Raw genomic sequence first — 27,616 nt, forward strand, 5'->3', positions numbered from 1 at the left:
TATCTATATGTGCATTTGGACGATCAAAGTCTTGGATAGTCTCAGTCTTGTTTTGTGTCCTACAAAGTGATTGCCCTGACCAGTCACATGCTGCTTCTGCTGGTTTCATGGTTTGAGAAAGTATGACTGCTGCAGTTGAGCATGAGCACTGCGTCTGAAGGATGGAGAGTAGGAGCAAAGGTTACACGCTGTGCATAGTTTGTCCTCTGTACTCTTAAAGCTATTTGGTCCTTTAGGTTGCATATGTTAAAACTGGATTTTTCTTCTTTCATTGAATCAGGTTTTATTATTGGTGGTAGATGCTAATTTTTATCAAATCTCTGACTTTGTCATGCCTTGTATGACATGCCTTGTATGACACATTTAATGAGCATTTTAGTAGAAATAGGTTAATGGTTTGGTGTTTTTTCCTTCCCCTTTCCTTCTCTTCCCTTTAACTAAGCTTGGACATCTCACTCTGGAGGACTACCAGATATGGAGCGTGAAGAGTGCACTTGCCAATGAATTTTTAAATCTACTTTTTCAGGTAAGTTTAGAGGAAATTTAAACTTGAAAATTATAGTAATTAACTCACTAGCTTTTTATGTGGCCATGAAGTGCAGCGTCAGCATTTGTGTCAGCATGCTTGCGGTTTTGTCTATTGTGATAAGTTACGTGGTTTCGCCATTGTGCGTTACCTTGGCAGAATGAAGATCTATTGGATTACTGTTCTTTGCAGCATATGGAGATGCCTAAACCATAATTTGTTAAAGTGAATGTAGTGTACTGTTTATAAAATGAAAAGAAATTTCAAGCGTATCAGCAGTTATATTTGCCATTAGAAAAAGGCCGTGTTCTTAAACAGTTGTTCTTGCAAATCTTTGCTGAGAAAGTGACACGGGAAGTGGGAAAAGGTATTGCTGACTCTTTCCCTTTACATTTTCTGTTAAGGCTGTCTAAGGAACCTGTCATTGCTTTCTTAGTGGAGCAGTCCTCGAACGCTGTGATGCCGTGTTGCAGAAGCTGAGGGTGAAGTGTGCGCTGGATTTGTTTTTAACTGAGCTTGATCTGGATTTTTATAAATCCTTATAAGTCATATTTTAGTGCTGGCTCACTTTGTACAGACAATAACCCCCTAAGAGTATTTTCATTCACTGCAGTTTGTGTCCTTAACTTTGAATTTAAGTAATAATAATCCTAATGGAGCCTTGAAGATTAATCCTAATTTAGTGTTCGCCTCCAGCCCTGTAGGACAGTCTCGGTTCTCCCAGGGAGGGCCAGGGAGCACCAGTGGGCTCTGTTCTTGTCTTATGAGTGAAGCTTAATCAGTTACAGGGTCAGACTGTAGCAGAAAAATATTTCGTCAGAAAGAAGGTCTGTGTTTTTTTTAAAAAAACAAGTAATTGTTGTGAGTGGCTACCGGAATAGCATACTACTGATGCTCTGGTTTGTGACCCTAGACTAGTATTATTTTTCATTTTTAATAAATGGCTAATCAATTTTTAGGGATTATTATGGAGGACTTCTGTTGTTAGATTACTATTTTGTACTATATTGCCAAGAACTTAATGGGGACTGAGTGAGAGTATTCTATGGCCATCAGCTACACCACAGCTGGAAAGAACAAAATCAGAAAGTTCTGCGAATTCTTTTTATCTCTAATCACATCAGCATTTGCTTACACTGCAGCCTGGTCAAGAAGGAGTGTCTTTATTTTTGGACTGCCTAGCATCAAATATCCTATCATAACTTAATATTGATTAACTAACAAATATCTGTGCAATATTGAGGTAGAATGAATGAACATTTTTTAATAAATTTGTCTCGCTGATGATTACACACCACAGTTTTTACACATTGCTTGTTGGAGGTCTCATTTACAGTTGTTTTTTTTTTTTTTCTCCTGACAGAGTTGCTACATTTTCGTGTTAGATTTTTATTTTTATATACTTTGATAGCTTTGTCATATCAGGCACCCTTGTCTCATGCTGCAGGCTCAACAGCATACTTGCACAGGACAGAGTCTGCTATTGATTTGTCTGGGTATTTATTTGAACTGTCGTGAGCTTGTGTGTCTCACCTGCAGACAGAAAAGCGAAGTAGCCTGAGTGGAATGCCTTGGAAAGCAAAGCTTGACAACAAATTGGTTTGTTTGCAGCAGGAGCAGTTTATGTGAAGAATCTGATACTAGCGTGTGTTACAGGAGTTCAAAAAGAAACAGCAGAGCCAGCTGTGTTGTGTGTCCTGGAAAATCTGTTGCTTCCCAGCAGCTAATGGCCTTTGTTTTATTCGGAATGTGAAATGTTCTCTCACACTGTAATATAAATTTAAATAAGTTATCTCACCAGTCATTAGAAATCTCCAGCTGAGATGCAAATTGATAGCCTCCAAAGAGACATAAGGAAAAGACTATAAATCATGTTATGAGTAGCAACCAATTTGAAAACTGTCTCGGAGACGAGACAGCTGACCCTCCTCCCTGCGATGGGAAACAAAGGCTCCTGCAGAGACTGTTTCCCTGTGCTCCTCACTCCCTGCCGCACGCCCAGCCGGAGACCCCACTGCGGCCAAGGCCAGCGTGGTTTTACTGGGAGGAGAGGAGTGAAATGCCAGCCGTCTGGGACTGCTGTCTCGTGCTCGGAACAGAACCCCACCCAAATCGAGCGGCCATCTAGGGGAGGGTGCCTTTTTCTTCTGCGTTTGTTTCAAAAAGAAAAAAAATAAAAAAGCATCAGACATCCAGAGAATGTTCTACAATTTTGAGAGCGTTTTTGGAGGTGACTGGTTGGTTGGACTGCTTTAAGCTTCTCCCTCCATCTCTTCATGTGCTCGATTTCCTTTGTCCCATTTATAACCGCGTCTCCCCATTTTCTCCCGTTTCCATTTTGGTTTTTTTTGGTTGTTGGTTTTTTTTTTCTTTAGTGATTTGTTCAATTTTAGGTAATTTTGGTACATAACTAAAACAAATTTTTTGAAGAGTCCCATTAGAATTGTTCTGTTCTTTCTTTTACCTGATGCTCATTTCATAGTCATGTAGTTCTTAATAAGAATTACTTTCCTCTTCCAGGTGTGTCATATAGTTTTGGGGCTACGACCTGCCACTCCAGAAGAGGAAGGACAGATTATTAGGTACATGTTTTGCTCAGAATCTTAAATGGGTTTCAGAATCACCTTTTAATATGTTCAGAAGAACTTTAATTTCCCCGTTTCAGCTAATACTTCATGTTGTTCATTCTATATGTCCAGAGGCTGGTTAGAGAGAGAAAGCAGGTATGGCCTTCAGCCAGGGCACAACTGGTTTCTTATTGCAATGCCATGGTGGCACCAGTGGAAGGAATATGTCAAATACGTAAGTATAATAATGTGTACTGAAGAAGTGATTTCTTTGTTTTTGTGAATGTGCTCATGAAAAAAAGAGTAGGGAGCAAATGACTGCTTAACCAATAATGCTTGAAATTAAGTATCTCCTGTCTCTTAGTGGAAAATAATTGTTTTGCTGAATCATTGGCACATGGTGAGCTTTCCACTATAATTTCATTAAACTGTCATGTCCTCCTCTACTTTGTTTCATCGTTCCTGCATGTCAAAATACTTTTCTGAATAAAAGCATAGTCTCACAATAGTACTTCCCTGAAGTCTCTGGATTCGTTTGATAATAAAGCTACCTTTTTTGTTTTTGACTTTGCTTGGCCCACAAATACACACCGTGCATTTTCTGGACAAATGAAGGAGGGAATTGGTATAATTTGATTTATGAGCACCTGGTGGTGATCAAAGGAGTCCTGCTAAAACCTTACAGTTACATATACCCTCCAACTAAAATGTAAAAGTTAAAGCATCACTATGAATTTTACAAAACAAAGCCTATTTATTTATTTTATTAAATTTTATCAAATTTATAATAAAATATATATTAGTAATATATAATAACATATAACAATGAGTAAACTTTATTAAATTTTATTAAATTTAACTGAGGTGGAGATAAATATTCTTTGCAATCAAGAATATAGAATAAGTGAAATAAACTATTTAGCAGTAGAGTTTTATATATGATACGTAATCATATAAATATTTGAGTTGTTTTATAAATAACTAAAAATATTCAGAAAACTGCCATGTGTGCATTAACTAACCATGTAATTACAGTTATTCTTTGTGCACAATAAAGTGGACAAATGAGGGCTTAAATTCCTGAAATAGTAGGTAGTTTGATCCTTGTCGCCGTGTGAGTACTCAGGTGTGCACAAGATTTCGTACCTAATCCTTTGCACAGCAGCACAATGCCATTAGTTGCTCTGTCTACCTCTTGAGCAAAGAGAACACTCAGAATTTCCATGAAACTCTATAAGTGATTATTGTAATTCCAACATAGGTTTTATTTTTATTTTTATACTTTTAGCTTTATTGCACAGTTTTGTTATTTGACAAGATGCTGTGTTTAGTGATGTGATAAATAGGAGACAACACAGAACACTTTTGCCAGTGATGCTCATAGCCTGGATTTTCGCTTTTCTTCTCTAAGGCCTCAGTTAATTCCCTCCTTCTTCTGCTTTCTCATTTATTGACATTTCTTGTTGTGACTGGTGCTCTAAATTGGGTAGGATTCATCTTGCATCTTGTCTGTAGCGGACTGGCAAATTGTGCTTTTGAGGGATGCAGACTTTTTTGCCCACCTTCATCTTGCCTGAGAGGGAGCCAGATTGCCTTTGCAATGCTGTTTCTCCAAAGGAAACAAAGGAACTTTGTTTTGAAACAAAGTTAGGGAAGACTCAAATGTTGCAGGTTTGAGGAAAGAACGTTTTTTGTTCTTGTGCTTGCTGTTCTCATTTAATCGTGTGATATTCAACAAGGACAAATCTTCAAATATTTACAGTCTGTGATTACATCTGTCTAAAATGCTTGTTGTCTTATGTATCTAGATAGAGAAAATAAATCTGGCATTTCACATTTTTGTATTGTGCAGAAGAGTTTATTCTATTGGTTTAGCAGTTTTGCCTGTTTGTTTCTGCAGATTTTTCATCAGTACATCTAGAATTATTTTTTTTTTCTATAAAGCTTGTTGTGATATGCAGGGTGGTCACACAGCTGTGAAAGCTGGTAATTAATTTGACTGATGTTAAATGTCTTTGATATTGGCTTATAGTTAACTTTTCTACTTGCTTACTAATTTTAGGATGCAAACCCTGTTGTGATAGAGCCTTCATCTGTCTTGAGTGGAGGTAAGAATTCACTCATAGCTGCTGCAGCCAATACTTCAGAACAGGGAGAAGACAAAATGGGAGGTCTTAATTACTTCAGTGCAACAGAAGAAAAGTTTTCAGATAATATTTCTACTGCATCAGAAGCCTCAGAGTCTACTAGCAGCAGTAAGCATAACATCTTATTTCCTTGGAGGTTTAACGTAGAACAAGTTTTGAGATACTGCATGGGTTCCTCCAGGCGAAAAGATAACATGGTTTAGATTGCAGAAGTGGCCTACATGTGGACAGCACGAATTACCGGGATTTTGTAGTCTGTGGTGGATAAAGAGCAAACAGTCTTGTTTAAACAGCAGTTTATCTTTTACGCTATGATTAGTTTCCAGAATTGTTTCCAAGATAGCTTTTGTCCTATCATTTATTTTCTGAGTGGATGTTTCCCCCCCCACCCCTCCCTTCACTATAAGTTGTTTCTAGCTCATGCCTAGTTGGTGTTGCACTATGTCTTGCAATGAGATGACCTCAGATACTACAAAGACGAAAGAAGCAGAAAAAAAATTAGGAAAAATGTGCTGAGAGTTTTACAGGGCATATGGTGTAAGTGAATCTGTGCATATTCTAGGAGCCATCTTTGTGAAAGAAGGGATTTTTAGTTCAGTCTGTTCTTGTGAGAACTTGCAATTTTTTTTTTTTCCTTAAAAGACAGCTGAATGCTGCATCTGGTATTTTAAAATATGTATCTTAAAGTTGTAACTTCAATTTAAAGTAGATAAATTACTGTGATCATTTTGGGGGTGGGGGTTGGGGAATAGACGAAGGGGAGGAGGGAAGCAAGTTTTAGATTAAAGGTTCTTTCTTTTTCTTTTTTCTAACCTGAAATTTAGATTTGGCGTAGGAATAAAAATACTTGCTGTTTCAAGAGGAAAAAAATTAAAATAAGGCATTCTTGCATATATATTCAGTTTTATATACAAGATTTTCAAGAGTTTGATATTCACATATCCAGACAACAAGCAAATGCCATACACATTTGCTCACACAAACCTAGTTCAGCTGTTTTCAAACCAGTATTTGTATAAATATCTGCTTTGTATTTGAAGCTCTACTTCTTTATCTTTTCTGAGAGTACTAGTGTATTGTCACTCTGTACTTTGGAAGAGTTGCATGTTTTCCTGAAGTACAAAGCACAGAAAACTTCAACAGCCTTTTTTAAAAACAAACAAAAAAAAAGGGTACAACAGTTTAACTGATTTATTTATGTTACGGAGTCAAGAACTGAAATAGAGAGATGTTTTGGTTTTTTTCTTGTATTCTGTTATAGATACTCTTTACGCTGGCACACCAGGGACTGATGTATGTTTTGCTAGGCAGCATAATACTTCAGACAATAATAACCAGTGTTTCCTTGGAACAAATGGGAATACCTTGCTACAACTTAATCCTCAAAAACCAGGAGCAATTGATAACCAACCCCTAGTAACACAAGAGCCAGTGAAGGTAAATGCGTGAATATGGGAAAAGTATCTTTTTAGCATACTTCTATCACGGCTTTTTTGTGTGTTTTTTTTTCAGCTAGTGGCTTAATTCTAAATTAACACTGCTTTGTCATATAACAAAATTTGGGTTTCTTACTCGTATCATGAGAGGAAAAAATTGTGTGATGTTTCTGAGACTACTACTTAGTGTTTTGTGGGAAGAGAAACATTCAAAATGTTCTTAAACAGCTTCACAAAACTTATGAATGAAAAAGGCGTTTATGAAAATACAACTTTCTGCATTAACTGTAAAATATTTTAGTAATTAAACACTTTTCTTCAGTGTTTTCAATCTAAATATGAGTTTATTACTATTGCATAAACCCAGAAAATAGTTAATTAAATAGTAAACCAAAACTGAACGTTTTTCCAGTATTCGTGCAAACAAAACATAAACCACAAACCAGCACCATCTATGATGAGTAGAGATTGGATTTCTCTATGCAGTATCTGAAGTTGCTGGAGTAGGTGACACAAGAGAGGTGTAATAGACATTTTGTGTTGGACAGCCTTTTAGAGAAATAGTAAGTAGTAAAACTTCAGTGTTAATTATTGTTACATTTAAATACCATCTTTTAGTATGAAAAGTAGTTGCTAATTGCTGCTTTAAAGTTTTTTTAATAATTGAAGTGTTCTGTGTTCATGAACTAAAATCGTTGTAGCTGTAGACTGTTTTTTCCACTTGAGATTTGACAAAATCCCTTTTTGTTTAAAGGCTGCATCATTAACAATGGAGGGTGGAAGATTAAGGCGATCGCCACAGCTGATTGAAGGAAAGGACTACATAATGGTACCAGAACCAGTTTGGAGAGCACTTTACCATTGGTATGGAGCAAATCTGTCCTTGCCCAGGCCGGTGAGTTGTGATTATAGACACTTTATTTGCCCTAACCACTGGGATAATATAAACACTGCTTATTTATTATTAAATTGGACACTGCTGTGTCCAAGCTTCTACCAGTTGCATAAGGTAGTCTTTTGTAGTCATCTCCCACTTCATCCAAAATGGATAGTCTGAACGAGAAGTCTTGAAGAGCAAGCTAGGAAAAAGCAGTCTTAGAGATGGGCATGGATGGAAAGTTCTGGATATTTACCAGGAGGTTTGCAGCACAAACCCTAGGAGATATTGCAGCAGGGCAGAAGTGCTGCTTAACTGATCATGATTGCTAAAGCAGACAAAAGTAAACTTGAGATCAGTTTAAAAGACTTGGCATCAAAACACTCATCTTGAAAAGCTAAGATAAATTTTCAACTGGTCTGCAAAACCAATAAAATTAAAACTGGGACACATGCAGCTTTAAAAATGTGTTTCTTCTCTCTTACAATTTCATGAAGTAGAGGGAAGGTAACAGTTGCTGTCCTTCAAATTCAGTGTCATAGAAAATGCAATCCACAAGATGTGGTGAAGATCTAAAAAGCAGCAGGAGCAGGTATTCCTGAAAAGAATTGCAAATGAGCATATCAGCTTTTGAATACTACACAGACTGGTGAAGTTGTTCAGCTTCTAGTCAAAGGTTTTTAAGTAAAGCCTTTATCATAAGCAGTTCCTCAAGATACAGATGCTAAAACAGAGTTGGCTTCTACTATCTAAGGCTGAATCGGTATGATTCTGGTTAACTGCATTCAGTGCTAAGAGGAAAGACCAGTAATGTCACCTGATACACTCATCCAGGCTGCTCTTGATTTAATTCTTCAGTTTTGATTTTTGTTGCAAGGACTATGTATCGTGGCTGAGTGAATGCCAGTTGCTACTTTGAGCAGATCGCATATTCAGAATATGTTCTTTTGTGTCATTCTTCTAGTATTACAATAATTGCCTTTATTTTTTCTAACAAGTAACTAAAGATCTTACTGATGAGGCAAGTGATGATCGTTCTCATTCTTTGCCACAAAATCCGTAATACTTCTCCAAACTTATGGAATACTCTATTAGCAAATAATCCGTATGTAGTGAATTTTTACATTTCTTACATTTGACAGAAAGCAGAAAAGCCACTGAATGACAATGAAATTATGAAAGAGTTTTACAGACAATTAACATGTTTTCATTGTGTAATAAAAAATATATTTGCAAATTGGTAATGATGTATTTTTGTATCAACAATTATCTAGTTGCCTGTAGTCACTTAAAACCTTACAATGAAATGAACTAATTAGAAAGAGCCTATCAAAGGTGAGGTGTTAAAAGAAAAAAAACCTTGAAGAGCTGAAATTAGCTTTTTGTAACTAACACTAGTGTTTTCTGTATCAAAGCTGTAATATCTTTAATTAAAAATTAATTTTGGGTACAGTGCAGAACATATTGCAGAATACAATTTTCAGATGTGGAAGTGCTATGTATTAAATGGAGTTGACTAAGTGGACTAATAATTACTCTGTTATCGCAGTGAGATTTTTTTGGTTGCAGTTATAACAGCAACAGTATTTCTGAAAGAGAAGCAGTAATTATATAGCAATAGTCATTGTTAAATCATAATTTACTCACAATTTATTGAGCTATCTCTGTTTCTCTGTGTGTAATAATATAAAACGTTTAACAGGTCATAAGCATTTGGAGCTAAAGCTGGCATGCCTTGATTTATTAATATTGAGTTTATAAAAAAGTATGCTGATGTTGGAGGCAAGAGAAATGGAATTAATTTGCTCTGTTCACTTAGAGGCATTGGAAACTTTATGTAATTTTTGTTGAGTATATTTATTCCACATAGTGGTTGGTTTCTTCTGTGTCAGGTAGTCTCTTATAGGAGCTACACTTTAAAAAAGGGAGTGAGGGGATGTTTTTTTAATGGTAGCAATAGAGATTAGGTGGTTGATGTCACGAATTTTCCGTGTCACAAATGGGAGAGAATTAGCTGTATGATTTTTTGACAATTTGGTCTGTTAGCTGTAGTACTGGCAATTATTTTACAGTGAAAAATCACTGGCTTCTGCTACCCTCCTCCCACACATTCTCCATGGAAACAAACACCTTGCATGATCCAGAAAAGGCCACATCTCTTTATACACAGCACAGTCTAATGTGCTTGAGATTTTTGTGATAGGGTCATTAGGAAGGAGACTTCTATTCAGAATGAGAGAATTTTAGTTTGGGTATCCTGTCTGCAAAACAATGTAACTAATTTATGTATAAACTTTAGCCTTTCAGTCCATAATTAAGGAATATTTTGACGGTTATGTGAACACTTGAATTCTGAAGACCGTTTGATTACTCGTGACGATGTATACGGGCACTTGACAGTCCCAGTCTCCCACCCCGCAGCAGGAACTATTATGTTGTCTTTTTCCAGAAAATGTCATCACTGTTGTTTTTGTTGTAACTGAAGTTTAATACCATGGCACTTCAGTGCATTGTATTGCTTCTCACAACTTCAGCTGTTTTCTTCTGCTTCACATGGTCACAAAAATAGTGAACATTCCTGCCATTTATATATCTCTATGTTTGGGTGGAACTGGATAGCAAAGTCTTTGTAGAAATGGTGACTGAAAAGCTGCAAGTCATGTTCTGGGGAAATTTCAGCTTTTTCTGTCAACGTATCAAAATGCAAGAAAAGTAAGTTTCGGTCTGTTCTTACAATATGAAGGTTTGAATTCAATCCTATATTTCAAAAAGTTCAGAACAAATGTCTTAGCACGTGAGAGTTTTTTGCAACAGTTGTGAAACTTTTATATTGAAGTATACGCTGAGTAGAATTAATGAGGTTCATTGTAATTTCACGTACATTTCAGGAATTATAAAAATGTTCTTTCCATGGTGTTGTGCAGGAAGCTACGCTCCATGAAATAAGGTGTTTGCTTTTGACAATCTGCAACTAACAAGCTTGAAAAAGTGCTTAGAAATCAGTAAATTGTTATTCCTGTGGATATTTGCCTAAGACCTCATAAGAAGTTCAAAGGATTTCTTGCCTGCCAGTAAAACATAGTTTATTTTTTTAACCATCTGCTTTAATCATTACTTCCTGTTCCTGCTGGGATTTCCTACACGTTTGGAAGAGCAGTCTCTAAAATGTGTTTTAAACTTCTTTACTAGGTGATCAAAAACAGCAAAACAAACGTGCCTGAACTAGAGTTGTTTCCTCGCTATCTGCTCTTCCTGAGACAGCAGCCTGCCACTCGAACGCAGCAGTCAAACATCTGGGTGAATATGGGTATGATGAGCCTGAGAATGTTTCCTCAGCATTTACCTAGAGGTAACTTAAGAATGCAGCAAGAATACAAGTGCGCAGTTTCTAAGAAAGCGAGACCCGCAGCTGTAGAAGCTTGCTGCCACTGTGCTTGTCCACCAGCTAATCAACTGTAAGGCACAATCAGCACTTGGTAAAGATTTAAAGGCTTTCCTCCTGTCTTCTCTTGAAAGGAAGAGGCATGAGGGAGCATTTTCAGGGCAGTCAGTTAAGTCGCATAGTCACTGCAAATAGATTGGTGAGTCGAAAGTGAGAAATGAGCACTGCATAAACTACACAGCGAAGAAGGGCAGATGTGATTAATCCTGCTGGTAGCTGATTGTGTAGCCACAGCACACGTGCATCTGTGCATTGAGGTGGGGGTGTGTATCTGGTAGTACGGTGATGTGATAAGCTAGATCATTGTTCAGCCAGCTGGTCCAGAGTTACTTGGGCAGCTAGGCTTTAATGCTCAAAATTATTAAATAGTCTGTAGAAAAGGACTGAATTAATGGAATACATGGACTGTTATTTGATGCAGTTCAGAAAGACAATTCAGTAGAAAGTGTAAACATCTAAAATGTATGTGCCGTAATTGTGGTGGTAATGCTCACCAAAAGATTGTACAAGTAATGGGCTGTAAGAATAATCTTTAGATGGCAGCTTGACATTTCAGATGAAAAGTGTTGCGGGATTTGTGTTCAGTCACCAGTTTGTATGCACAGTTGCATACTTGCCTTGCATAATAGGTTTGAAGCAGTATCTGCTGTTCACATGCATGTGCATTTGGATACACACAAATAGGCGTATGCATCCACAGTCACGTATGTCCAGAAGTAGGCTTACCTGACTACTGAAAATTAAGTCCTTTAGCCTTACTAGTGTTAGCCCATGTTTAAAAATCTCATGCAGATGCTCAGTTTTTCACTGCTTTGGTAGAATCTCAACGTGTAGATAGTGGCTGCCTGCTTGATCGAGTTCCGCTACAGAAACTGCCTGCTACCCAAATTCATTTTTTCCTACGTGACCTAATAAAATGGAAACTGCTTTGTTTGGACATCCTAAAATGCCCAAATTCAAATAAAGAGACTCTTCTGATGTGCCAGATTTGATCTTGATTTGGAATTATTTTGCTCTGCACTAATTTATTCGTCCAATCAGTTATTAATCTTTTTGAGTTTTCAGATACGCTTTCTTGCTGTAATCTTACAACTAATCCTCTGATCCCTAATCTCAGAAAATGCTTTTTTGTTTTCTTTTAAAAAAAATGAGTACTTTGCTTGGTATACTGAAGCAAAACTGATGCTTTGCTGACTTACAAGATGATGACAGTATAGTTTCAGACTCTTGTCAAATGATATGTAATAGTCCATCTTTGCATATGGTACTATTTATTTTATTTTAATCTTTTGGCAGTGAAAGTAGAACGATGTCACTTCTCTGGTTACTTAAGTAATGCAGTTGCCTGGTTGGGTTTGACTGTATAATAAAAGCTTTTCATGACTGTGTTACAGACCTGTCTCTGTGAGGAGTGGGGAACTTCCCGAGTTTAAACTAAAGATGATCAAAAAATAAAGCATGTAAAGCTGGTCTCATCTCTTGTGCAAATGTTTTATTTAAAGATGAGCTCACATGATAGAAAAGAGCAACGATCTGGACTGATGGAATTATTTTGTATTGCTAACATGAGCTTGTTGAGTAATTCTGGTGACAGTCCTACGCATCTTCACAAAATATATTTTGAGGATTTTAGTTTTTAAGAATATGTTTATTATGAAACTTCCAGGCTGATTTTCATCTTCACAGATCAGCATTCATCTCCATAGAATAGCTGAAGGAAAGTCCTGCTACTTAGAACAATAGTCAGGCTGGGATTTTTTTACCTTATTTTTTGCTTACAGTGTTCTCTCAAAAAGAAAATTTTCATGAAATGTTAAGGTTCTTTTATTTTGAAAACTACCTTTGTTTCTGATGCTATGTCTTAAACAGAAAGAAGAGAATAGTCCAGTCTTCTAAAACTTCTTTTAAAATTATATATTTTCAATGAGAATCTTAGGGGAGGTGTTGGTAAGAAGGGAGGTAAATTTATCTGGTTTGTGATGGCAAGTTTGTTGTCCCAAAGGATTGGTAACAACTAGCTTTCAGTCTAACTCATTATTTTATCCATAAACAAAAGCAATAGAACTGTGTACTTTTTCACAGAAAGTACTTGTAGTATATGTAGTGCAGAAGTTGTTATTAATCTGATTTCAGTTGGCCTACGAGTATGTACGTTATCTTTTACCCTTTTGTTATGATTGTGAATGCAGGAAATGTACCTTCACCGAATGCTCCTTTAAAAAGAGTGTTGGCTTACACCGGCTGCTTTAGTCGAATGCAAACAATTAAAGAGATACATGAATATCTCTCCCAGAGGCTACGTATAAAAGAGGAAGATATGCGCCTCTGGTTATACAATAGTGAGGTAATGGTGGTCTTTTTTCTTTTTCTTTTTTTATCAGCTATTGGATATTGTATATCTTATTCTTTTCTAGAAACTATTAAGTACACGTGCATAGGAAAAAAAAAAAGGAAGTGGACGTAAGTGTCCTTTGCAGTATAACTGCCCAGACTGGAAAACTCTTACCATGTATGTTCTAGAGTTGTTTGTGCACTCGAAGCAGTGAAATTTAGATTTTGGTGTTAAATGACCCAGGAAACTTATCTTCTGTTTTCCTAGTAGCCTGACAAACATTAAATTATCCTGTGATGTATTTAAAAATTGGCAGTTGGTTGACCTTTTAAAAGGCTTGGTGGGAAGTTTCATTAAAACTGTTTTAAATAGAAATAAAAATAGATGCTTTCATTGACACGCGTGATGCTGTGGGCTTCTGTTGGCACAGAAGCCGGCAGCCATCCAGGATCTTTTTCAAATGTGTGTGTGAACAAATCACAATGAACAGGCAGAATGTATTCCTCCATGTCATTAAGTGCATGTAATTCTCTCATTCTAAAGAAATACCACATAAAATTAAAGCATTGAACTAGATGCTTCTGGAGATCAGTGAACTACTGTATTTAATTAACAAAGGTAGGAAACTGATGTTCTCGTTGTGAAGAAATTGTTAATACTATTTTAATTTCATTGCTTCGAGATTAAAATATCCTCAGAGAGTTTTAAATCTAGAACTAGTAACTATATGAAGTATTTTTTTTTCTCCTGCAGAACTATCTTACTTTGCTGGATGATGAAGATCACAGACTGGAATATCTTAAAATCCAAGATGAGCAGCATTTAGTGATAGAAGGTATTAAAAGGGCCTATAATTGATTTACATGCTAAAACCGAATAGCTTTATATGAGTATATAAATCTGGTGAATAAATTGTGTGTAGTACCCATTTCTGTAATTGCCCCAACTACACAAATATATAGGCCTGCTGCCCAAATATTTTATTTTTGGAAATGTTTTGAGAAGGAAGAGCATGTGTAAATAGATGTCTGTCTCTATACATGCATGTGTTGAGAGAAATACAGGAAGAAATATCAAAGCTTCAAGTAATCCACTACCCCTACGACAATAACTAAAATACTAAAGATTTAACAAAAGCAGTGTGAGGCATCTGAGACTTTTTCATTATCTCATTTTTTCTTTCACTAATTTTACAAGAGTTCAGGTTATGATATTTGCATGAACACATTTTTACTCACAAAGCAGAAGATGAAGAAAACTGCATGCTTGAGTCCATGTTCATTTCTAAGACTTTCATTGCAAGCTGCTTTTATTTTCACATCTGGAGAGAACCGAACGCTTTTGGACTTGGCTGCTTGACTGACTCTTATCGTGGTGAAAAGGCGTCATAAACAATCTCAACCCTTCTTGTTTCAATTTATGTCCATTGTGTCTCATCCTCCTGCTGTGCGCTACTACGCTAGGCAGTGGTATCAGTCACAAATACATTAACCTTTGTCAAAGGTGTCAGGGTGAACGGATTAGCTGAGTTTCCGAGTAGGTTGACCTTTTTGGCTAATTTTTTAGTGTGAGAAACAGAAGCGTACATGTTTAATCCACTCTACTGTCGTCCTTACATCACAAAGGCAGTATACAAAGCTGGGTCTTGCTTTGTTTCTCTACAAGTTTCTCTTAGCGTAGCCTCATATTACAACTCAGGTGTGCTGGCATCGTTATTGCTGCTTAGCTCAGCTCATGTTTAATCCGTTTAAACTTGGCAAAGTGGCTGATGCAGTTCATTGTGTATCTGCGTTCATCACTAGACACAAGAGAAGAAATGGGAATTTATGAGTAGAGAAAGGGGAGAGGGACTGCACCTTGCTGTATCAGGCAAAAGAACCCCGAGGCTGCAGTTCAGTAAGCAAACGGGCATGAAGTCACCATTGCCACTGAAAGAAGCTGTCTGCCCTCCCTCTGTGCACTATGCCACCTGCCTTACCCGTGGACGCCTACTTGACACCTGTCTGATGAACTGGCTGTCAGAAGTGGTCTACTGAAAAATAACTCCCCCTTTTCACCTAGCTCAGTTCCTTACGCCAGGGTGCTGTAAGGCTGGTGTCAGCGCGAGGCAGAGGTTTACAGAGGGATCCTGTGGGGAGGTGGTGGTAAAGCAAGCTTAGGAAAGCTGGCGGGTTTTTGTGCCGCTTCATCTTGAAACTCGTGTAATTTGTATTTTGAAATACACTTGAATCTTTTGTTGGTTCGTAACAACAACAAATATTAGTGATTGCTCATGAAGTGAACAGATTTGTTCAAATCTGGGGGATCCTTATTAAGTATTAGAACAAGTATGGTGAAATTCATTAACCAACAGGAAAGCAATCTCAAAGCTGCTTTCTGAAGATGTTACTGGCGTGATTGGAATGATGCCAGTATTAGAATGAGTTCCAATAATGATTGGAAACATTGAAATGAAAACTAGCAAAAATACTAAAAATAGGCAAATTTCTAATCTGAATTAAATATTAGAAAATTTGGATTAAACCTCTTCAGCTGTATAAGCTCTCTGGAGTAAGTAACAAACAATTTTAAAAAACCCTTGTACCATGTCTCTTTCTAGTTCGAAACAAAGACATGAGCTGGCCAGAAGAGATGTCTTTTATAGCAAACAGCAGTAAAATAGACAGACATAAAGGTAAGTGTTTCATCATAGTAATCGAATTATGATGAGGAGAAAAATCCAAAAGGCTATATTATGTTGAAACAATTCTGTTTAATACAAGTGCTCTTAACATTGGAAGAGGTCTTTTATACCTGTGCTGCTTTGCTTGTTCTTTCTGGTTTATGAAGCTAGATGCTGGAAGGGTGGGAGGGTTGGATATATAGATAGATAGATTTTGTAGATGTTCAGATGCAGCAGTAGCAAATGGTACCATGAATTCCGGATTTTGTGTTCGTTATCTTGGATTTTTTTTTTAAGGTAAGGAATAGTTACAATTTTAATAAAATCATCCAGAACTTTCAGGACCATAACTATTTACCTGAAAATAGTTTGTATGGATTGTACTGATGCCCGTGGTGCATCAGATCCAACAAAATACCTGAATTTCTTTAAACTGGAGTGGAGAGAGCAGGTATTTTGAACAGACTGGTCCTCTGCTGCATCTGTGCTAGCTGTAATTTTGCAATTGGGAGCAGGTTAAATTGAATTGCTTACTGTGAAAAGGTCATATTCTTAACTTCACTGATACACCATCCGTTGTGAATTTTTCACACCTGCACAACTGTTATAATTGTTTTTTTTTCTCAGTTCCTACTGAAAAGGGTGCTACTGGGTTAAGCAATCTGGGTAACACATGTTTCATGAACTCCAGTATCCAGTGTGTCAGTAATACACAACCTCTAACACGGTATTTCATCTCAGGAAGACATCTTTATGAACTTAACAGGTAATTTTCTGTTTGAGACCACTGGCGTTTTAGATGCTGTAGTGTTTCTTTAAAACTTCTTTCAGAAGTAGACAGTATGAATAAATCCTTTTAAGTTCAGTGTTATCAGCCATCAGCTATACAGGAGATACTAGATCAGATCCATAAAAGTATAATCTCTTGTTTCTGAGAGAGTTAAAACAGTTCAGCAAGAAGCCTTTGCACTTCCTTGCTTATCCCCATGCTTAAACTTTGTGTTTTAGTATGGTGTTGATTACTTCATGATTTCTAGGACAAATCCAATAGGAATGAAAGGACACATGGCCAAGTGCTATGGGGATTTGGTTCAGGAGTTGTGGAGTGGAACTCAGAAGAATATAGCACCGTTAAAGCTGCGGGTAAGTCTGTGATGTGCATTATTGGGATATAAGGTGGAAAGCAAGAATTTCTTTGGATAGCAGAAATATTTTAATGCACTTTTTCCTGATGTTACCTGTATTGTGATGGTTCTGGGACTCAAATCAGTATCAGGGAAGGAAACTTGGGCGTGTATTTTAGGTGTTAGAAGTTGGCTGTGAAGCCAGTGGCTGTATCCTGGGCATTCAGTCATCACGCGTGTTACTCCAAACCGGTCACAGAATTTGTTTTCTTGCTGTAAAGAATGTAGGGGAGGTGTTCAGGAAAGGGCTGTGCAGGGGCAAGATGCACATCTGGAGGAGGCCAGGGTGCCTCAGTCCTGGTGCTCAGGACTTCAGCAGCTTTCTGTGGAATACAGTCATAGTTCAGTGGTTCTAAGGTCAAGGGATATTACCTGATATGAATCAGAGATTGTGATATAAAATGTGGCTTTTATAGCCCTTGTTAAGGACAAAAGATTATGCATTTCCCTGCAAATGGTCTGTTCTGAAAGAACAGGCAGTTTCCCATAACTCTTGGCAATTGAATTTGTGCACATTGACAGTATGCGTCTTGTCTACAATATTTTCATTTATTGTTACAACTTTTGTTACATGATGTTATAATTTTCTGGCTTTTTTTTGTAGTGGACAATAGCAAAATATGCTCCAAGATTTAATGGCTTTCAGCAGCAAGACTCACAGGAGCTTCTGGCTTTTCTTTTGGATGGTCTTCATGAGGATTTGAACAGAGTTCATGATAAGCCATATGTTGAACTGAAAGACAGTGATGGTCGACCAGACTGGGAAGTAGCAGCAGAGGTATGGGGTAAAATTTTGGGGTTTGGGGTTGGTTTGTTTGCTGCGTTCTTTTCCTTGTAGTACTAAGGTACTAAGTTGTTGATGAGGCAGGCTATGGCAATACTCTTTCAGGACTGTAATGTCTTTTGAAACTTGTTAGATTTGTGATTTAAGGAGTCAGTTTAATCTTTGAACGGAAAATGATTTTGAAGTATTGTAATAAAGGTATAAAGGTGATACAATTAATTTGAACAACAACTCAAAACTGTGGAGTATCAAAATTTTTTAAGATATCTGATGATCCTTCCAGAAGTAATTTAAATGAAGTCATACGTTGAGTATTGTGTTAATTGAAATAACTTTTCTTTACTCATGTTGAAACTGAATATTTCCTCTTCAGTAGAAATGGGTAAACAATTTCCGTGGAAATAATTTGACTTCCATTGGCCAATGAAACTTTGGAGGCCTTCCAGCATATCCTCCTTCCTGTAGTTCAAGCAAGTAGTCTTCAGTTTCTAACTTTGTTTTGTTTTTCTTTTTTTTGTTTTTGTATTTTTTACTTCATTTTTAGGCCTGGGAAAACCATCTGAGAAGAAACAGATCCATTGTTGTAGATTTATTTCATGGGCAGCTGAAGTCACAAGTAAAATGTAAAACTTGTGGACATATAAGTGTTAGATTTGACCCTTTTAATTTTTTATCCTTGCCGTTGCCAATGGATAGCTACATGCACCTAGAAATTACAGGTGAGTAGTAGTGTTTAACTCCCCATAAACTTGCCAGTGGTAAAATAAAAATTTGATGTGTCGAACAGCTACAAAACATCCAAATCTTGCTTATATTAGCTCTTATGCTTAGAAATAGTATAACTATTTTAATATAATAGAGTACAAGAATTTTCATCGGAATACAGCTAAACTGAAATAAAACCTTCAAAAACAGAGCATAGATGGCACATTTTCAGTCTTGACTAAAGCAATTAATACAGAAATACGTATTCTGTTTAACTGTGTCGTGGAGATCGTCCTGAATCTGCCTAGAGTGAAAAAGAAGGGCTGGGAGGAGTACGCAAATGAAAAATACTTTATGGGTTGTGAACTAGACTGTGAAGAACCCATGTATTGTTGGAAAAAAGACAAAAGAAAGGTGATAAAAAGTGAAACAAATTGTGAAACCATTTTCTACCGCCTATCAGCAAGGCATTTTCTGACATTTGTCTGCAGCCCTTGAAATCTGGCTGATTAAAAAAAAAAAATCATACCAAAGTGGAGGAAAAAAATACTTTGTAATGAAGAAGTAGCTATAATGTATTATTCTCGTTAAAACATTCCTGGTTTGCTGACCAGTGTGTTTCTTTTCCTCTGTAAAGTAATTAAATTAGATGGTACTACTCCTGTTCGATATGGCCTGAGATTGAACATGGATGAAAAGTATACAGGTCTGAAAAAACAGTTAAGTGAACTCTGTGGGCTAAAACCAGAGCAGATTCTACTTGCAGAGGTGCATAGCTCCAATATAAAGGTAAGAAGGAAAAAACCTAATGTTTGCTGCAACATGGTTTTGGTATTTTTGTTTGTTGTTAGTGTACATCAGCATACTTCTCCATTCTTTTTGACATTAAGTTTTGCTTACAAGAACTGTGAAATAATTTAACTAAAGGTGTAATAAAAAAGACAGCTTAGTTGTATCTCCATATGAACTTTTATTTCGTTCTTAAACCTCAGTTTGGCTTGCTTTAAGTAAACTTAAAATCAGTGTAATCTGAACCAAAATAAACCACTTGTAAACAAAATTAATAGTGATGTGGAAGTTTACAGAAGTTTAATTGAATTCATTACTAATGATATTTTAGGAAAAAAAGGAGAAAGTCGTCTTGAGGTAATAAATCTCAAGTTAGAGTGCTAATGAGTTTAAACGCTGTCGAGATGTTGGAGGCACAGGTAATGAATGGTTTAGTTCCATGTAGCGTGTATGTGTGTGTGTATATGTTATGTATATATATGAATAGGATAAAAACTACTTGAAACTAGGTGCACTCAGGCTGTTTAGAGAACCGTTAATAAGTCTGCCAGGTCTTGCCACAGAGATCGTCAGAGGTGTGCTTGTTGGCTCCCTTTTTTCCTTCTAAGAAGGTGTAAGAAAGCAGGTGGGAGGGGGGAGATGAGCTGACAGGTACAGTGTTTTCAAAAGAACAAAATATGTTCGGAGTCATGGATAATTGTATATACACGTCTGACTAATTTTCCCTTTTTTACTGAAGAACTTTCCTCAAGACAACCAGAAAGTCCGGTTATCAGTGAGTGGGTTTTTGTGTGCGTTTGAAATACCTATTCCAGGATCTCCTACATCAGCGTCAAGTCCTGTGCAGACAGGTAAAGGAAAATGTAATTATTTTCTGGCTCATTTAAAATGAACAGTGCTTAGATACTGGAGAAATTCAGGAGAAAACCTTACCTCCCAGTAAAACGTAAACAGTGAGGATTAAAGAAAGGACAAATAAGTTGGAGTACTGATCCACAAAGAAGCTGTGGGCAGTCTCAGTATCTACTGATGGTCTGTAATCCTTTCTCGTATCGTGCCCAGGATAGCAGGCTGAAGATTGCTATATACTTAGTTAAAAACACAAGAAACATGCAAAATATTTTATTACTTGCAGATTGGCGCTAAGACAGGACATGTGAAAAACTGGAAGCATGGTGTTCGGTTTTGGTGTTATTGTTTGTGGTTTCATGTATGGGTTGTAAACACCTCTGTTATTCTTTGCTCTTGCATGCTCTGATTTTGCAAAGTTGTAGGCAAATAAAAGGTCAGATGATGGTCTTTAGGAGAATAGGAGATACTTCATGAAATGCATTGAACGGAATGGAAAGGATAAAAACTGTGTGACCAGTTCTGGTTACTGCAGATAGCTGAGAATGTAATTGTCTGTCTACAGATGTCTCAACTGGGCCATCAGCTAATGGAGCACCCAACATAATGATGAATGGGGACCTTCCTAAACCAACGCTAATTCCCAACGGAATGCCAAATACTGTAGTGCCATGTGGAACAGAGCGTAACCTTGCCAACTGGACTCTCAACGGTCACGTGCCCTTGCTTTCTGATAGTCCCTGCACAGGGTATATAATTGCTGTCCACAGAAAAATGGTTAGTAGAGTTGGCATTTGTTATAAATTGTTCACGTAGCACACTTTGAGAGAAAGTCAGTGAGGATTTTTTTTTAATGTCCACATGATAATCTATTCTTTATTTCTTAAGAAGAGGGAACATGAATACATTTGCCTCTTCAGTGAGTGCCAAGTTCTACACAAACACAACTCTTGTAAATTTAAATCGTAATGTCTAATGTTGGTGTATTTTTCTTTCCTTAGTACTGGCGTGCTTCCCAGTTCTTTAGTGCTGAGATGCATACTTGGGCGTTCGCTGACTCCCTGATGAAATGTTCCAGACTCTTTGAGCAGAAAAAATCCTAATTAGAGGAGCTACTAGAAGTGCATTTCTTTCCCATTATGTGGAAAAGCCTTATTTCTTATACGGAAACAGAGAGGATGTATAGTACATTCCTGGGTTGTTCTGTTAGCATGAACTGCTCTTTGTAAAAGCATCTGTAGTTAAGTTGAACTCTAAATGTCAAAGCTGGATGACTGAACACCTCAAATAGCCACGAGTTCTGTGCGCACTGTGGCCAGACTTCAGAGTGTGTTGATGTTTAGAGCCTGGCAAATGTGGGCCGGGAGGCCCTTTAACTTCCCTCGTTACTGTGTGTTTGTATGAGGCTTTTTTGCTTTGGTCTCTAAAGTAGTGGCCACTAACCACTTCTGAGCCATTACAAACTGCTGGTTACACAGCTTAAAAACCAGTAATAGTTGTTTGTAGAAGCTATTCCAGGAATCCACGCTTGTCATTGTCAAAAATCTTATCAATGGAAAGAGTTAATTGTATAAAACTTAAGCAAGGCAGTAACCATTTGCTTGTACCTCAGTGTCTTTAAGTCGGCGTGTTAAATCTGTCTTACAAAATGGGGATGTAGCGTGAAAGTTAGTTTGTCTGCTTGGAAGAAGTTGCGTACAAGGCTGTGGTGCTTCCTTTAGATGTAAAGGTTTTCTTTCTTTAGCAGACATAAGCTTGCCTGGTGTAGAGGTCATTTGGGGACAGGTATTAGCATCATTAGGTGCATGCCTGCATTACAATAGTACCACGTGGTGGGAAAAGTAAGAAATGCACATCATGTGAAATACATAATATTGTACATGTTTGAAATACAGTTTTATGTTTCATGTGGTCTAATGCCTAAAGAACATTGCCATAATGTCATAAAATACAAAAAAGTTTTCAAGTCAGTGATCAAAATGTACATTATTTAATATTGGAAAAAATTGCTGAAGTAGAGTACTTTTAATAGAAATAATGGTTGATTTTAATTGCCAAAGCCTGAAATAAGTAACAAGGTCAGCACCCTAGTAATTATGGTAACGTGAGCTAATGCATACTTTTATCTGAGTCATTCTTTTATTTCACATACGCAGATGCGGACAGAATTATATTTTCTTTCATCTCAGAAGAATCGTCCTAGTCTCTTTGGAATGCCACTAATTGTTCCTTGTACAGTTCATACACGGAAAAAAGACCTGTATGATGCAGTGTGGATTCAGGTTTCCAGGCTTGCTAGCCCTCTCCCGCCTCAGGAAGCTAGTAATCATGCACAGGACTGGTGAGTTTGGCATCTCAGTCTTTGGCTTGAATTACCTGATACAGTGGTGCAGACTTGCTTAGAAGATTTAAAACCATATTCATTCTTCATGTTTATCAGTTTTGACTTTCGTAATACCTCTGTTGAATGAACATATGTTTTTTTTAATGTATAATTAAGCTTTAAATGTCAACAACTTTAGGAATGAGTGCATGCGCTTTTGCCCCAGGTGCTTTCTGCCTGCACATTCCATTTAGGGGGTTATTTTTGTAAGAAGTCATTTTAGAGTCCTGCAGTTTAATAATGGAAATAATTAAAAATAATTTCTAATCCTTTTTAATGCAATTTAATGTAGTGTTCCTTCTAGCTGCACTTAAAGGTTGCCGTTGATTCATTCTCATCCAGTGACTGACAATTAATTATATCTAACAAATTTAGGTGGTATAAAGGCAGGTCTTGTTTTAATAGCTTTATCTAATCAATATTATGATTTTTGAGTGGGTTTTTTTTGTAGCTTTAACGTAAACATAGCAACCATAGCAAAGGAAGATAGTTGGCAGCCTGAATGAGTGCTCGTGTTTCATGTTGCATTTTCTTTTGTTTCAGTGATGATAGCATGGGATATCAGTATCCATTCACCCTACGGGTAGTGCAGAAGGATGGAAATTCTTGTGCTTGGTGTCCATGGTACAGGTAAATGGTGCTTTTTAGATTTAAGGAAGGGAACTACTCCAGCAGAAAGGTAATTTATGGTAATGGGTTTGTGATACATTTCAGACTTCAGAGGTAATATCAAACAATAAGAGTCTAGAATCTAATTTAACCAAAACCTTCACAGGGCAGACTTTCACTGTAGAACAGCTTTTATGACTTGAAGAGCTGAAAGCTCTACTGACACAGAAACTTTACATAAGGAGACAGATGTGAGATTATCAAAAACCTCTTAACCCCTTAGAATATTCTGTGGGCATGTGTGTATATATGCAGGCACATATGTATACATATTTGGATGATATGTGAGCATTTCATACAAAACCAAACTTTTAGATGTAAATCGTCTGCCCTCATTAGTTCCTGTGCCGTTTGAAGAGTGAGAACTAAAATGGACAATAAGAAATTCACCCTGGAAGCACACTTGGAATTTTCCCCAAACAAAGACATGCTAAGAGAAATTTCAGACACTTGTCAGAAGATATTCAGACCATATGCTCATTTAAAAAAAAAAAAAAAAGTCTCTTACAGCTAGATAAATAAAGTACATTAGCTATCATGTTGTAAAATATTTATGGAGACAAAGCATTGTAGTTTTTTGGTGTCATGGGTAGGCTTGGTCAGCATTATATGCAGGTAGATGGTTGAGCTCGCCCAGCTGCTTCCATTTCTCATCTCTGTTAAGTTTTCTAATAACATAGCAAACTGTCACTGGTTGTTGTTTTATAAAAATACCTCTCTTTTACACTGAAGGCAGGGCCTGAAACTTTGGGGGTGCGTATGTTACAAAATAAGGAACAGAATTGGAGTGTGAAGTAATATAACACTTAGTTACCAGACAGTTTACTTACCATATCTAACTTTTGGATTTAGATTTTGCCGTGGCTGTAAAATTGAGTGCACAGAAGACAGAGCTTGTGTTGGGAATGCTTACATTGCTGTAGACTGGGATCCAACAGCACTCCATCTGCGCTACCAGACGTCGCAAGAACGGGTAAAGTTTCAACGCAAACCCTTTGTTATTTGTTAATAGCTCTGAAGCACAACCCATTTCACCTATTTTTATTTTATTGATGCTGCTTTTGCCCATTTTCTGTTAAAATAAAGTCAGTAATCATCGAACAGTATAGTCTGGGCAAATTAATGTCTTAGTGTTAGACCTCTTATGTGACCATAATGTGGAAGGGAAGCTTTTAAGAAACCACAGCAGTGTATTTTCTGTGTGTCGTGAGTTGCTTTTGATCTAGCCTCCACAATGTATTACAAAATACGTTAATCTGATAAATTTTCTAAGCACACCAGTACTATAAACAGTTATGCATGTGAGTAAGCCTATTTCCTCATTGAGTCAATAAAACATATCTAAAGGTAAGCCTATAGCTGGGTTACTCTAGAATAGCTGTTCAAACTTGTGAGTTGAATCTATAAACTTGTGCTTTATGGATAATTTTGTAAGCAGAACCCAAGAATAAGGACAGTGCATTATTTGTATGTCTGCCTCTTCACAGCTGAAATAAAATTTCTTCTAAAACTTAGTGCATACAGTTTTTATCTTTAATCCAAAGTAACTATATGATATTTGTGTGATACTGTGAATAGAGCCTTCCTCTGAGCAGTTGCTATATGTTTCCAAGTCAGATACAGTTTTATCTCACTTTAGATTGTAGAAGAACATGAAAGTGTTGAGCAAAGCCGACGAGCTCAAGCAGAGCCCATCAATCTGGACAGCTGTCTTAGAGCCTTCACCAGTGAGGAAGAACTGGGGGAGGATGAGATGTACTACTGTTCCAAATGCAAGACCCATTGTTTGGCTACGAAAAAACTGGATCTTTGGAGACTTCCCCCTATTTTGGTATGATCTTGTGTAATTTTCCTCTACAGCAACAAAACCAAAGTACATTGATCACAAATTTGAATTGCTAGGTATGTCTCCTTGTTCTGAATACGAAGATTTGCTTTTGTTCACAGTCTCAGGAGGGGCATTGACTTAGATTGCTTCATGCATTTCTGTAATGCAGGCAAATAAAATAAACCTCAAATCCTTTTGAATCTTTTTAGCTGATACGTTGCAGGAAATGGTGGTGTTCTGCATTCAGTGTCGTCTGTTCTGACATAGAATTCATGCTGAGGCAGACTTTCTGGTAACATGATCTTTTGTCTAGTTGTGTAATACCTGCATTTGTCGCTTTTCAAATTTAGTAGGTTATTCAAAACACACAGTGCTGATCACTGGATTGAAGCAACCTTTGCCATCATTTCCTCATGCAAATGTTAGTTCCATATTTTACCGGCTTGATCCCAAAATCCAAATTGTCACATACGGCATTGTTACTGTTTTATTATTAGTGTATGATAAAATGTGTATGTTTCATGAGAAACCATTTTTAAACAGTGAATGTAATTGTCCTCCTTTAATTTTCTTTAACTTGTTTCTCCTTAGATCATTCACCTGAAAAGGTTTCAGTTTGTAAATGGCCGCTGGATAAAATCTCAGAAAATTGTTAAATTTCCCAGAGAAAATTTTGACCCAAGTGCCTTTTTGGTACAAAGGGATCCGAGTCATTTTCAAAGAAAGCAGCTAACGCTCCAGGTTGAGAGCCTGCCTGAACCACGGGCTCTCCAAGGGGAGTCTCGAAAAATGGATCTCCAGATCACTTACACACTGGGAGAAGGAGATATACTGAACAGAAGTCCATCCTCACTTAACACTACTGTCTTGAATAATATCAAAGGTAGGTAATAATTAGGGAAAATTCCAGTCAATACTGATACTTGGAGGGGGGGGGAATTATATTGTGAAAAAAATTTTAATATTTCTTTGGCCAAAGTACTGCTCTTATTTTGAAACACTCATTCCTGTTGTTTGCACTGGAAAGCTTACTGAAGGTTTGCCATTTATCGAAAGAAAAAAAAAAGAGGAGAAAAAATTTACTCAGTGACAGCAGATAACTGGCACTGTCTGCTTGTGTGAGTGGGCTGGATGAAGAGTGAGGAAAGTACTCCTGCATAAAAGAGCTAAATTTCAGTTTATATGTATATGTCTGTGTGTACGCAAAGATAGTTTTACTTTTATATACCACTCCTTAGTTGTAGTGAAACAGTGTGTTTTAACGTTCGATTATTCAAAAAAACCCACGTAAAAAAAATCTAGACTGTGCGTTTACTTATCTTAGTGGTCCACGTTTTCTGTTTTAGCATCTCCGTCTTTGGGGAGGAAAGGTGGAACCAGCTGTCCTTCAAGTAAAAACAGTAGCCCAAATAATAGCCCAAGGACTTTAGGAAGAGGTAAAGGGCGTCTGCGGCTACCACAACTGGGTAAAAACAAACTGTCAAGTAGCAAAGAAAATTTGGATGCAAGTAAAGAGAACGGTACTGACCAGGAACAGAGATTTACTTCTGATCAAGGTGATGCTCTTACTAGAGGGCAGATTTTGGGTGGTAGCCAGAGTGAGCTATATACTGCTCAGGACAATGAGATGACTCTGGCCAATGGATACATCTGTGAGCAGAACGCATACAGCAATGGCAGTATCAACGGTCAAATTGATAGCCACAGCGAGGACGATGTTACAGATGACCAAAGAGAAGAAGTGTGTGTCAACCCTATTTACAATCTATATGCAATTTCGGTAGGTTGACTTTTTATGCAAGTAAACTATGTTTATGTGGCATTGTTTTGACTAAATGCATTTACTCTGTTGTTTTCATTACAAAAAGTAGGGACCTATTGAGAAGAAGAACAAAGTAGAGCCATTGACAGCAGAATAAGTTAGCTGTAAAACTGGGTACAGCTGAAAAGTCTTTCTCTGCGTAATGTTTCTTCTGCCTGACTGTATAAGCTTAGTCAGCTCCAGGTGCATAGATTTTCATGAACCATTGTCACTCACTTAAAGATTGTGAATTTGTGAGTAATTTGTTCTGTGAATTCTGAGTTTTGATGTTTGATCCAGAATTTATTTTCTTCTTAATTTTCTTCAGTGCCATTCAGGAATTATGGGAGGGGGTCATTATGTCACTTATGCCAAAAACCCGAACAACAAGTGGTACTGCTACAATGACAGTAGCTGTAAGGTAAATTATTTACTTTTATAGCAAATAATTGTAATCTTCATTACCTAATTAAGCTCTGACATTTCTAAGTATTTGCATTTATCACTATAAAATTTATGACACTTTTCAAGTAAATAATGGAACCTCATAACTATAATAAGGGAGACAGAAAATGGGATTATTCTTCTTGTAAACAGCCAGTTAAAACACTGTGTCTAGGGCAATCGCATGTGTT

At 37.1% G+C, this 27,616-nt stretch overlaps 1 protein-coding gene across 5 annotated transcripts in view; it reads left to right on the forward strand.

Moving 5' to 3' along the window:
* Positions 1-27,616, forward strand: part of USP32 (ubiquitin specific peptidase 32) — a 79,181-nt gene that overhangs the window by 49,130 nt on the left and 2,435 nt on the right. For 3 of the 5 annotated variants that reach the window (XM_075440119.1, XM_075440121.1, XM_075440117.1), the window contains 24 exons: positions 443-526; positions 3,047-3,108; positions 3,226-3,328; positions 5,156-5,348; positions 6,502-6,677; positions 7,431-7,571; positions 10,743-10,902; positions 13,185-13,339; positions 14,081-14,162; positions 15,927-16,001; positions 16,617-16,755; positions 17,027-17,132; positions 17,778-17,951; positions 18,502-18,676; positions 19,300-19,451; positions 20,191-20,302; positions 20,866-21,077; positions 22,457-22,641; positions 23,227-23,313; positions 24,205-24,325; positions 24,992-25,183; positions 25,772-26,063; positions 26,527-26,960; positions 27,310-27,402. In XM_075440119.1, the coding sequence (XP_075296234.1) occupies positions 443-526; positions 3,047-3,108; positions 3,226-3,328; positions 5,156-5,348; positions 6,502-6,677; positions 7,431-7,571; positions 10,743-10,902; positions 13,185-13,339; positions 14,081-14,162; positions 15,927-16,001; positions 16,617-16,755; positions 17,027-17,132; positions 17,778-17,951; positions 18,502-18,676; positions 19,300-19,451; positions 20,191-20,302; positions 20,866-21,077; positions 22,457-22,641; positions 23,227-23,313; positions 24,205-24,325; positions 24,992-25,183; positions 25,772-26,063; positions 26,527-26,960; positions 27,310-27,402 (3,705 nt within the window). The remainder of the gene's footprint in view (positions 1-442; positions 527-3,046; positions 3,109-3,225; positions 3,329-5,155; positions 5,349-6,501; positions 6,678-7,430; positions 7,572-10,742; positions 10,903-13,184; positions 13,340-14,080; positions 14,163-15,926; positions 16,002-16,616; positions 16,756-17,026; positions 17,133-17,777; positions 17,952-18,501; positions 18,677-19,299; positions 19,452-20,190; positions 20,303-20,865; positions 21,078-22,456; positions 22,642-23,226; positions 23,314-24,204; positions 24,326-24,991; positions 25,184-25,771; positions 26,064-26,526; positions 26,961-27,309; positions 27,403-27,616) is intronic. The other 2 variants (XM_075440118.1, XM_075440120.1) reach the window with 2 other exon arrangements.

The sequence above is a fragment of the Opisthocomus hoazin genome, chromosome 20 (assembly GCF_030867145.1).
Source record: "Opisthocomus hoazin isolate bOpiHoa1 chromosome 20, bOpiHoa1.hap1, whole genome shotgun sequence".
Lineage (NCBI taxonomy): Eukaryota > Metazoa > Chordata > Aves > Opisthocomiformes > Opisthocomidae > Opisthocomus > Opisthocomus hoazin.